At 33.9% G+C, this 12,933-nt stretch overlaps 1 protein-coding gene across 7 annotated transcripts in view; it reads left to right on the top strand.

Annotated features, from left to right (window-relative positions):
• The window catches only part of LOC136340937 (eukaryotic translation initiation factor 4 gamma 1-like), a 35,029-nt gene that overhangs the window by 18,215 nt on the left and 3,881 nt on the right, over positions 1-12,933 (top strand). For 5 of the 7 annotated variants that reach the window (XM_066285421.1, XM_066285418.1, XM_066285415.1 and 2 more), the window contains 15 exons: positions 1,812-1,991; positions 2,770-2,989; positions 3,096-3,311; positions 7,256-7,622; positions 8,077-8,384; positions 8,591-8,724; positions 8,789-8,884; positions 9,738-9,888; positions 10,069-10,307; positions 10,484-10,633; positions 10,689-10,773; positions 10,832-11,094; positions 11,415-11,666; positions 12,172-12,310; positions 12,634-12,798. In XM_066285421.1, coding sequence (XP_066141518.1) covers positions 1,812-1,991; positions 2,770-2,989; positions 3,096-3,311; positions 7,256-7,622; positions 8,077-8,384; positions 8,591-8,724; positions 8,789-8,884; positions 9,738-9,888; positions 10,069-10,307; positions 10,484-10,633; positions 10,689-10,773; positions 10,832-11,094; positions 11,415-11,666; positions 12,172-12,310; positions 12,634-12,798 — 2,965 coding nt within the window. The remainder of the gene's footprint in view (positions 1-1,811; positions 1,992-2,769; positions 2,990-3,095; positions 3,312-7,255; positions 7,623-8,076; positions 8,385-8,590; positions 8,725-8,788; positions 8,885-9,737; positions 9,889-10,068; positions 10,308-10,483; positions 10,634-10,688; positions 10,774-10,831; positions 11,095-11,414; positions 11,667-12,171; positions 12,311-12,633; positions 12,799-12,933) is intronic. The other 2 variants (XM_066285422.1, XM_066285420.1) reach the window with 2 other exon arrangements.

Genomic DNA, 12,933 nt, shown 5'->3' with positions numbered 1-12,933 from the left:
TATATTTGAAATATTTTTTAAGACAATTACCTCACGAGTTCTCGACATATCGGCGTTTCAAATTTGAAAAGTGGTAGAAAAAAGGATACCGCTTTTTTTGGAAGTAAAAAATAAATACTATTATTAAATATATGATTATAATTTCCTTTTTGTTTATTGTTTAATATGATTGTTCACAAATAGGGTAAGTAACATACCCAATTTATTATATTTTCATAATTTTAATAAAGCATTTCCTTTTACGTCATTCAACATTTTTTCCCATAATTTATTAAACTCCCATTTTGGAATGGGATCGGAGAACGTATTAATACCCCCTCCTTGCTACCAATGACGACCTGAACTAACCTGATATGTCCATATTTGCGCATTTATTCTAATTAATACACATATGGCAAAAAGGGTCAGATAACGCCAGTATCATCTTGATGTGTTAAACCTTATTGACTGACATTTGCATAATGATTGTGATCTAATAAGTAATAGACATAAACATCATATGGCAATCCTGCACAGAAAACCTCTCCTTCACCAAATTGTCCATGATTGGTAATTTTTATGAATAGTACGTTTATTGCTTGTGTAGGTAACTATTTCAATATTTATAATAAATATATAAACGTAACTCTGCCTCTCGATGACCTTCCTGAAGGGTTTCTTACCGTTTGTTTTTACAATGGGGATTATTGAGCACTCTAGTAGGAATGGGCTTCCTTGGTACCTTCTACTTCCTTAAATATTCCATCAATCAACTTAGATGGCACCATATTTTTTTTCTCAATTTTTAGTGTTTTTTGACGTTGGCGTCATTGATTAATATTATTTACTAACTAACCAGTTTACCTGATTTAGAAGTTATAGCTTGTTTATTATTATTATTTGGCACTTGTTAAATGTAAAATTATATTCTTTTGACTGAATTCGAAGAACTTACCACTTTTCCCAATACGTTTTTTCTACATAGAACGCTAATCTTAAGTTATGACACGTGGATAATGAATACTATTCTGAAGGTAGTGCGACCTTCACAATATCTCTGTAAAAAATGTTACATAAAGAAAATTTTGAGATTAAAATTACTCAGGTTTAGTCGTATTAAATTATAAATATGACTTTTTCTTTCCCACTTTAAGGAAGGAAATGTTCGTCTCATTTAAAAATTGATAAGTTCTCCTGAAAGTCACCATTATTATTATATTTTTGTATCTCTTTCTGATTTTGGCAGTACTTTAATGAATCCTCTTTAAACATTTAAGTTCTGATATTTGAATATGAAATATTTCATTACCCTTCTGGAATTGCCAAAATCAAAAAAATAGTTAAGGAAATTCGTTGTGATTGTCTTTTTATCAGTTTCTTTGTCAATAATTAATCTGATTAAATGTTTGAAAAGTCACAACAGATTTCTTTTCAAGGTTTGCTTTTCTAAAATGTGTATAGATAAATGTTTTATGTTGCTTCTATGCATTTAAATGGAAGCCGCGCTCATTTGATTGTGAGCGTCTCCTAAGTTCTAGTATGAAATAGGAAATACTAACGTTTCATGACATTTATTAATTTCTCATTAGTCAAAAACATTTAATAAGTAATAACTAAATACATTAGCCTAAGGTTGATTCACTTATATTTTGTTTTGCAATTTTGAAACTCCATTTTTGAGATTTTGCTAACACTAATACGAAAGGCATCCATTTTTCGCACATTCTTAGATCTAATAAGAGTTTAGAGAAGCTTACCTCGAATGATACTATTGGTATTTTTATTTCGGTGTTGGTTGTTGATTTACTTTGGAAGTTTGGTTACACTTGAAGATTCAAGCCGCGTTTGCAAAGCAGGTGGCCCAGGCTATAAGTGAAGATAAGCATAATACTAATGTGGAGCAACCTCCATCACTTCATGCCCCTTCACCCACCGAACAATTCCCATCACCCCTCGTTTCAACTCAACCCCTAAACAATTCCCGATTTGATGTCGCGCATAGCGACCTTCATGTAAGTACTGAGTTTTTTTTTTTATTATAAGTTTCCTAACAGCGTGTGAATATATTGAAAAACGTTGAATCTGATAATCGGTGATATAATTTCTTCATACCGTATAGTGCAGATTTAAACGGAAAAGGTTTAGTTCAACATTTTGTTTCATATGAAATGAAAAAAAGGTGGGTTACTATAAAATAAAAAAGCACCTACTGAAAACGAATTAATATTTTGTTTAAAAATTCAATTGTCAGATATAAGATCAAATTGCCGTTGATTGCACAGAGTGCATAAAATGTTGCTGTTTGAAATTAAAAAAAGTTTTAAAGACATAAACTAAAGATATATTTTAGGGTTAATATCGATCGGCTGTTGAAAAATTTTCCATTCAAATCCAATCTCTACTCGGTATATAAGGTGCTAGCAATTCAAGGGAATCTGCGATATTCCTAACCAGTCTTTTAATAAAGTTTCTTGTGATATTCCTCCATCAAAATTTGGTGTAATTCTTGGTTTTACAAACCAAACCAAATCATCCTACCGTTAAGCCGAACTATAAAAACTTAATACTCTTCCAGTGCATTCAAACATCTTGGTATGTATCAATAGTTTAGTGGAACACTGTAAAAAGAAAGGTTTCCTTGATTTTGTTGCTCCTTCCATCACTTATTTTTATCTTAATCGTTATGTGGAAATCCATAAATTAATAAAATATACTGAATTACTTGACCAAAATGCGAGTATAATTGTAATTTATTATTTTCAACTAAAACGAAATAAAACTACTTTTCAGTATAATGCAAAAGAGTTCGTGCTTACAACAGCATCACTACCAAGTAAAGAATCGACACCCATCGTATCGGCAAATAGTGATGCTGCCGAAATCACCTTGAACAAAAAAGAAGCGGAAAGTCCCGCGAAGACCCGTAAACAAGGGCATCGAGAGCCCAAACCCGAAATTCCCAAAGAATTTCAGCCCAAAGAAACAGATTGTGATAGTATATCTTCCATAGGTAATAAATCAATTTCGTTACATAATTCCATTAAAATAATTGTTAATGATCAACATTTTTGAATGTTTAAACCTGCTTTCAAATAATTTAAAGTTTATGCCTTCAGTTTCAGTTAAGGAAGAATCAGTTCCAGTGCCTCAGACGACTGTAGTTAATACGCAACCCCCCATTGTTGAATCCAGCTCTCCAATAATTAAAGAGACTGCTAAAGAAAACAATGATAAAAAAGGTGCCAAGAAACCGATCGTATCTGAACCGAAAAGCTCAGAGGTCGAGCACCATTCTCCCGCACCAGTGCCAGAAGTGGCATCACAGAATAATGGTAAGTTTGTAATTTTTCTACCTTGGACCTTCATGGAATTCAAAGATCATGCACGTTGATTAATAAAGCTGTATAAAAAAAATTCGCTAAACCTGTGGGTTAAAATGTATTTGAAGCATAGCAGGATGCTTTATAAGGTAAGTACGGTTAGTTTTGGTTTGGTATTTTTGGTTGCACATGTTTCATTTTATCCTATTGAAATTGCCTCAATCAAGTGTTCGAATACATTTTTTATTAATGAGGATCCATCTAATCAGTTGACGGCACAATTTTTATTATCATTTCAATCGTTACAGAGTTGAAAATTAGGTTTCGATTCAGAGCCAACTAATTTGACGTTAGCGATATTTTGTAATACAACAACAGTAGGAAATGACCGAATTTACGTATAATGAATGGCCCGCGAGGAGCACGGGCCTTGTCAACTATTTTTACGTTGTATTTAATTTGTATTGCACACTTAAAACTGAATCGATGTCTCAAATGAACCACGAATTCATTCTCTTGTAAACAGTGTGTAATTACTCACTCTTGAAATGAAATATTTCTATAAAAAAAACAATTCACATTTCGTAAATTGTGAGTAAATGCACATAAATACTGTTGTCCATACGGTTTTAACTATGATCAGTGTTTTACGCGGTGGTAGATGGTGCCTCTTAGGAATAGTTTTCTTCTTTCTACCTGCCTGGTTTTTCATACCTAGCTTTTTCTAATGTAGTCATTTCCTCGATCGAGTCTTAACTTATTTATACATTTTATTATTTGCATCGTGGCCAAGTATTTCTACAAGTCATGTTTAAATATTCCGATAGGCGGCTTCGTCACAACGGTATGCAGCAAAATAAATCGTTCGCCATTTTTTACGAATCTGAATGTTTCTGTGATTTTTTTCATACACAATCTTATCATGTATATTAGTCCGAAGTGAATTGGCTAAGTAGTCCCACCGCTTGTTTCATTCAGTGTACATTCGGTACATTGAATTTTTAGCGGCTGCATAGTTGATAGTGGTAGTGCCCGCCGGATTTCGTATTAAAACAGAGTTTATTAAGTGTCTAAGAAAACATGGGAGGTAGAAAAAAGGCTAAAAGTGAGTACATATTTTAAAATGCTTTTTAACCAGGAGTGTTTTGTACGTGTTTTTTAACGACGTAGAGTACTTGTTCTTAACCTATCTAAATCCTCTGTAAGCTGAACTAACCTGCTTTGATAACGAAAATATGATTTCAGTTTTTAGAATTTTGAACCGCGTAGTTTGGTATTCGAGGCCTTAAAAACTCGAATTTCTCCATATAGAAAAATGTGTATAAAATAAAAAGGTGATATTGACGTCTTTGATGTATTGTTGATGTGCCCCTTTCGTTTCCGTGATACGTTTGTGTAGTATATAACTGATCTATAGCTAGATACTCCAAGTTTAAGCAACTTCTAGCAATGATTACTACAACTCCTTTGATTGAAGAAAACAGCACTTTTGTTCCCACTGAAAGAAAGTAGTTTCCTCTCTAGGCAGCGTTGTAAATAGGTAAATCTCTATTTTTTTTCTATAAAGCATAACATTGGTTGTAGAAAAAAATTATGATGCACACTTCCGGAGGAAAGTCCGTGTTACTCTGTCGAATTTGAATGGCTTTCCATGATAGTTTAGGCATCAAATTATTCCCAGAGGTAAAAGTGACGCTTTTCTCCCTTAAAGTGCAAATAACTGTTTTTAGCATTCTGGCTCCCATTTGGAAAAAAATTATAATCTTTAACGTATGGTGCGACTCGAACGTAAATTTAAAAAGATTGACTCTGTCTTGTATATTGCCATGGAACAAGATAACAGAACCTCGTGACTTTCTAAGGAGAAAATTAACTGTATCTAACATCGAAATGAATTAATTTCTTTTTTAAACCGACGGAAATGTTTTTGTTGACTCCATCATTATTAACTCGTTGGACCTTTCACGGCGCATTGGCGCCTCTGGTTCCTAAGCGTTTCAACCTTTGCTCCCTGCCTAAACTAACTTCGTGGCACCAGTCGCAGTTTATTGATGATCATTAATATTCAGCTGTTCGATCTTCGGGCGACTTCGTACTCGATCGAAGACAACCGACTAGACGGAAGATGGCGCAGGCGATGATCCTTTATTTTAATAAGCGTCGACCGCATGGGTCGTGCGCAACGTGTTCATCAAATTTTTAATTCTAGTTCATTTCGAGATTACTATTTAATTTATTTAAATCTTTGTTCCTTTCCTAGTGCCTTGTAACCTTTACATTAGTGTTATTTTACATAATTATTCCCAGTTCAATTTATCCAGTAACACGCGTTTAAAATAGTTAAATACAGACCTTGTCCGGCTTCTCGACTTTTTGGTACCTAGCTTGGAATGCACCTATATTTGGAAACTAGTGAGGATTGATGCCACATTAACGTGCTGCTCAAGTGACTGTGATCCGAGGAATATCAGTAGTGAATTAGATAGTCCATAAGTGTCGGTAATATTGCACGTGTTAACTGGCCCAGATAACCGTTTAAGGGGGTCGGCGATCCTCTGTCACTGCTAAGAATAGAGTCGGATACCATGGATGACGACTCCTGGACGACAGTACCTAATAAAAAGGGTAATGAAATTCGCCCATAGAAAACTTCCATATGTCTGTGCTGATTTTTCTTGCTCGGATGGTTATCTCATTTTATTGCAGTTCAGTTTTTTAGAAAGTTGTCTCGCAAAATTCGCCACGCGACCTTGTCGCCGGCCGTGCCTGCATAATTTTCGTTTCATTCATTAACCGAGGTACATATTGTATAGGTGGAAGGACTATAGACCGCATATTTTTCATTTCACATATGGTACCTATTTTACACTATATATAACCGACCTAACCGATAATTTTTGTTAAAAGTTAGTTAAATCTGATAGTATATAGGAATTTTTTGATACGTTCTTGTCAGTTGTTCATATTCGTTCAAAACAATTTATATTAGGTCAATTGTGGATAAATTTTATTGTTTTGCTAAATTAATTAAATAATTACTCAGGGTGCCAAGTAGAACTGAAAGTTAAAAAAAACTAAGTAATATGAACACTTTATTGCAGTTAGTTTAGGACATTTTAACAGGAAGTATCATTAACAAAATCGAAAATTATCACCCTAATACAATAGATCTTTGGCTATCATTCATATTGAATGACAAAATACGTTCAAAGTCACTTGCAATAAACTAAAAGTGTATGTTTAAAACAGGAAACAATGTTCTAACTTTGTCTAGTAGAAAAACGCTGTACAGGATCACATTTTTAAAAAGGAACCTTTTGTTAAATGTAAAAATCACTAAAATTGGACAATAGGTTTAGAAGATGTGTAGTATCAAATGTGTGTGATATTTTTAATGACTTCTTAATTTTGCCCAGGAGTTTATAAAAGCACTAGTGGTACTTTATTTGACTAATTTTTCAATTAGTGCCCCCTAACGTCTAGCAATATGCTAGAAAAGTAGCTTATCACTGCTGTTCAAAATTCAACAAACTGCTAACTTTAACCTTTTTGGTTATTTGCCAGCGGGCAACAGGATAATTATAATAAAACATGCGGCTATCTGTTCAAGTTCATTTAATTCTGTTTATGCAACAAGGCCATCTGTATAACAAATATGAAACAAATATTTTTCAATTTTATTCTTCAAACTAGATTTAAAATTATACATAATATGTCTGTTTTTTCCTGCACTACCGGAAATTTGACATAGAAATTTCAAATAAAAACATTCAGTTATATCCTCGGTTATAGCATAGAGAGTAAGAATCTGTATAAATTTAAGTACTTGTTTCTATTGAGTGCTTTATTCTGCCTGTTACAATACATATGTATATTTCATGTTTCTCATCAGTCATCAAACAGAAAATTATTGCATTTAGTAAAATAACACTCTATGATTACTTTATTTCTTATAGGAAAATCAAAGAACAACAGAAATAAGAATGTTCACAATCAAAATCAGAACGGCAAACCACAACCACTGCCGCCCCAACAGTCGCCACCACAAGCGGCTCCAGCCGTGGCTGTTCCGCCACCGCAGCCTCCAAAACCGAATAATCGGTCAAATAAATCCAAAGAACTTAACTTGAAGGGTGCCAACAAGGAAGGCACTGATATGGACGCTTTCAATGATAACGGCCCCAAAACTGAGATAAACGCTAATGTATTGCCTCAACCTGATGTCAAGAACGTCTCTCATGATGTGACTAATGCGAATTCGATTTCGCAGCCTATACCGCTAACCGTTGTTCATCCTACGTTAGAGACTGATAAAGTAATAAGGTAAGGAAAAAGTGTATTTTTAGTTTTTATAACTTTATATTATGCCTTTATGTATGGATTTTGTTAAGTGTTGACATTTCACATATAAATCTAAACATTGAAGTGTAGCCAGTGGCATTAAGTAACATAGTTTTACGTCTAGAATATGTTTAAAACTTAAAAATATCCACCTATTCCGTGAGTGAATGAATCATTGGTGAGAATATAGGCCAATTTTACGTTTATTTTTTCCTTGGCATTCTTTGCTATATGAGGGATTGATTAACTGTTAATTTATATATTTCTTTTCTTTTTATTTCTTCAATCTCTATCAACAAATCACCAACTTCCGATACTATTTACTGTACCAATTTATCTAAATGAGCTAATGCCTTAAAATTGTATTTTTCTCCATTTACCTAACTGTCCATGCACTTTATCTAGTTTACCACACATTTGTGTATCCTTTTTGTAGTGAGACAAGAAGAAAAGACTCAAATGAAAATGTTACGACAATCAAGTCTGAACCTGTCGTCGCCAATAATATTCCCTCGAGCGTCACTGCCACAGCTGCTCCTGTTGCGTCGAAACCTGTAACTAAACCATTCGACGTTACTAGTATCGTTAAAGATATCACACCTAAAACTGTCATACCGCCATTCTCTATACCAGACAATAGAGATGAGACTGATAAAGCCGTACCCAACGATAATGTTTTAGCCAAGAACGACGTGAATAGTAAAACGTCTTTGGAAAATTCTAAGGCGATTGTTTATAAACCAGGTAATAACCCTTTTTATAACTTGTTAAGGACCAAACGACTAAAGCAGATCAATTTATCTGAAAGATGATGTCCATAAAAACGAGAAAACTAACTTGTACTCTGCCTTCTTTCATTGTCTCCATGGGGTTGATTCTTCCGTTGATGTTACGGGGACTAATTTTCTTTAATTTCTAAATATCTAAAATTTTAATTTATTAAAAAATAGGTCAATGGGCACCTGATCGACCTGATGGAAATAAAGTCTATGACAAAGAGTTCTTAATGAAATTAAAGACTGTTCCGGCCAGCCTTCAAAAACCAGACAATATTCCTGAATCAATTTTATTGGATGAAAGGAATGTAAGTGTGTTGAAACTTTTGAGCTAATATTAAAGTAGTTATCATCGTTTTTTTGTGCTTACAGAGACAGGTTGGTGGCCATCTTTCAGTAGGAGGTCGAACGGATTACACAAATCCTCCCTTTAACAATTACGGCGGTAAATCGGGTTCCAGAAGCGGGGTAAGTTTCATATAATACATATATAGGGTCTGTCATATATTTGGTATAATAACAAGGACTTTCCAAATAATTTTTCTAACAAAATATTCTAAATAAAAGTTACAAGAGTAATTTGTTACTCTTTGATGATCTTTGACTTTTTTCTTACCCCAAAGTCCAACTTTTATTTTTCGAATATGGCTCTCTATTTCCAACTTATTTAATGGAATTTACACTTATTTACGCATACACACATGTTAGATTTTATTGGGGCTCTTGGGAAGGTTTCATTTCCGCATTTCTATTTGTTAACGGATGTAATTGGTAGCTTCTTACAAAATTTAATAAAGACATTGGCTTTAATTCCTAGTCGCCTTTATAAATAGGTACTTCTGAACAAAGAACTAACTCTTGAGCTTGGATGCTTTTGAAATGCAAAATATCCCCATCCTCAATTGCAAGGTCACGATCTTAAAACCATTTTTGTTTATTTATAGTGCCCATGCAGCTACTACTCTTCTATAAAGGGTAATTCCCATTTGGGGTTTCTAAGCTTAAGCAATATGTTATTTTCAAGATCATAGTGTGGATGATTTCTTTGACCATTCAAACCTAAATTACCCTATTGATGAGCAATGCAAAATTATTAGTTTTTATACCTAATATTGTATTCTCAAGGATCGAACCTTCTTGAAAAATATTGGTAGGGTTTAATATGTATAATTTATGATGATTCTTATATTAATTCGATGAAAGTAGTGAACTGAAGTATATCTGATGTTCAAAATAAATCTGATATTTAGTTCTTATTTGTTAGTTAGGTATAACTCTCAGTTCAGAGCCCTTTGTGATGGAGTTAATATTTTTATTTCAGACCTTAACTAAACGTAATAGCCAGTCCAAGATGGGAAGTCGAGGTGGCGATAAAGCTCCAGGTAAAACCAAGATAATATCAATATCGATTCGTGGAGATATTAAACTTCACGAATCCGAAAACGCCTGGAAACCTGCGAGATTTACAAAAGGTAAACATTTTTGTTTCATAATTCGTATGAATCGTACCATTCAAAGATTATTTAATGATCGAGACGTTATGATTCTTTCCTGGATAATATCACTTACTGGAGTACTAAAATGCAAGATTCATAAACTATTAAATGTTTAAAGTCCAGTCTATAGACTTTATTGTTATTGTTTTTTTTTAGGCGAAGGTATGACTGATGAGGAAAAGAAAACTGAAATTTTGTATAAAAAAGTTCGATCTGTCCTCAACAAATTGACTCCCCAAAAATTTGAGACTTTGGTGAATCAGGTGCGGGAGCTACAGATTGATACGAAGGAAAGGTTGCAAGGAGTTATTGACTTAGTATTTGAGAAGGCAATAGATGAGCCAAATTTCTCCTCGGCATATGCAAATATGTGCAAGGAGATTCAAAATATGCAGGTACGTAACATAACGTTAAAGTTTTATAACTTTTTAATTGAATACGTTAAATTTGATATATAAAACAATAATAACCTGCAATTTGGATTCTATATTCTCACAATTACCTCCAAATTTGCGGTTTGCAATTCTAACATTATTTTCACTTCAATAATGATATTGACATTTTTTTACAGGTTTCTATTACCGGAACTGCTGGCGATGATAAAAAGTTGGCCTTTAGAACCTTGTTAGTGATGAGGTGTCAAATGGAATTCGAGAAGCAGTCTGTAGACGAGAGTGAAAGGAACAACAAGCTAAAAGAAATTGAGGAATGTAGCGATGCTGTGAGTATCAATTTATCTTTTAGTTTTGCTTTATTAAAAAGTTATTCAATTTTAGGAGAGGAAAAAGGAACTTCGATTTGATCTTGAAGAATACGACAGACGGGTGAGGATGAAGTCCGTTGGCTGTATTCGATTTATAGGTACGTCAACGCAATTAGCTTGTTTTGCGCTGATAATTCTTCATTGTATGTTTTGCAGGTGAATTATTTATACAACAAATGTTAACCGCTAGCATAATGAAAAGGTGTCTGCAAACTTTACTTGATAACAAAGACGAAGAAAGTTTGGAATGTCTCTGTAAATTGTTGACCACGGTCGGCAAGGAACTAGAATTGAAGAGCAATGATCTGGCTTCAATTTTCGACGAAATAAAGAAGATAACAGAGGGAAAAAGGCAGAAAGTCAGCAGTAGAATACGTTTTATGCTGCAGGATGTAGGCGATTTGAGGGATTCCAAATGGGTAAGTTTTAGTTATCTTTTTAATGCCAATACGTGGTAACTACATTCATGTTAACAGATGAATTGCACTTTTTTTAAATTAAGAAATCGTGAAATGCGTCGTGTAAAAAATGACGATTTATGCTGCTAAATTTTAAAACACAGTTTAACACAAATTAACAGGATATTTGGCTATGTTTTCCTAAAATTGTATCATGCTTATTCATTTTAGGAATATATCAAATCAATTCAACTCCTGTCATTAATGTGGATTGAAAAGATTTATTTTACTTCACAATAAACTACATTGACAAAAATTATTAATAATTGCAATTTTTATAGGTACCAAGACGTGGCGATACCAATCCTAAGACCATCGACCAAATTCAGAAAGAGGCTGAAACCGAACATCTCAATATTCAAGTAATGAATATGACCCAGCCCCGTAAAGACGATAGGGGTGGTGGTCCCAGAGGGAGCGGTGGTGGTGGCAGTCGTCAAAAGGGCTTGGACGACGGATGGAATTCGGTGGGTTCGAAAAGTAGTCGCCAAGGCTTTACGTTCCAAGCTGAAAAAATACGGGCAATGAGAATGGTAAGTAATGACTTAATACGATATTTAGAAATTACTAAAAGCTGAAGGGTATTCTAGAATGGATATTATGTTTTGTCCGGAATTGGACCACTCGAAAGTAGTGACGGACCGATACAGCGACTTTTTGCCGATAACCCATGCGGCTATGTGCCTATTTAAAATATATTTACTCTCAATCAATTTTTTCAGAGTCTCATGTATTTTAAATGGGGGAAAAGACGTTATACTTGCACCAAAATGGCTCTCACACCTAAATGTCAATGTCGAATTTGTCCTTTATTCTACTACGAGTCACCTTTTTTTTGTAAACACCTCAAAACAATAAGTCATATAACTTATTGAAAACTCAACTTTCATATAAGGCAAATTTAACCAGAACCAAATATTTTTACTGAATATATACGGAAATGAATATTGTTATATTTTTTAAATTATGTCCATTGTAGGAAAGGAAACTTCCATTATGCAGACGGCTAAATACAATATATATATTTTTTATTTACAGCCTCAAGCGGATGAGCCTCTTGGAGGAGTTAACCTATTTAGCACTTGGGGAAAGGGTGTAAAAACAGCACCACTGAATCCTAGTCCAAACATATATGCGGCATTAGACACCATGGATATAGAGAGGCGACAGTCAATGAGTAAGTTTCGTAAGAATTATCTATAATAACGTAGATTGGGAGGAACTCGTACTTTATTATATTTGATGGCGAAATGAAACTCAAAAGTCTACCGTGTTTTAAAAATATGTGATCTAAATGGTCAAATATTTGAGAAACTTCTCAAATAAAAGTCACGGAATTTTCAACCGGTGATTATAAGTTAAAATAAAAAGAAGCAGCAGCTGTAACACTGGCAGTTCCGCCCTTACTTTTATTGAATCATGCATTACTTTTAAATCTTTGTAGAAAATTAATTATTTAATTAAAATTTTGAAAGAATATATTTTGATGTCTCTGTTTAGATCAAAAATCTTACGCTCCTAAAGGACCTAGCGTAGAACGAAACCAGTACAAGATGTATGACGGACGAGATTCAAGGTCAGGATCGCAGCACCGCGATTCGGGCACTCCTATGAGAACCACTGGTCCTCCGCCGTCTTCCGCCTCTATGGCTCCTCCAAATTTAGGTAAGTTTTTATCATCTTAATATGCAAATGAATACTACAGCAGATAGACATTCGGCAAATGTAACAAAGTATGTAATTTTGACGTAAAGGTGGACATAAAATATCATTATGGTTACTTGTCTTCTTCGATTTCCT

This window comes from Euwallacea fornicatus, chromosome 9 (genome assembly GCF_040115645.1).
Source record: "Euwallacea fornicatus isolate EFF26 chromosome 9, ASM4011564v1, whole genome shotgun sequence".
Classification (NCBI taxonomy): domain Eukaryota; kingdom Metazoa; phylum Arthropoda; class Insecta; order Coleoptera; family Curculionidae; genus Euwallacea; species Euwallacea fornicatus.
This window is presented reverse-complemented; position numbering and strand designations above follow the sequence as displayed.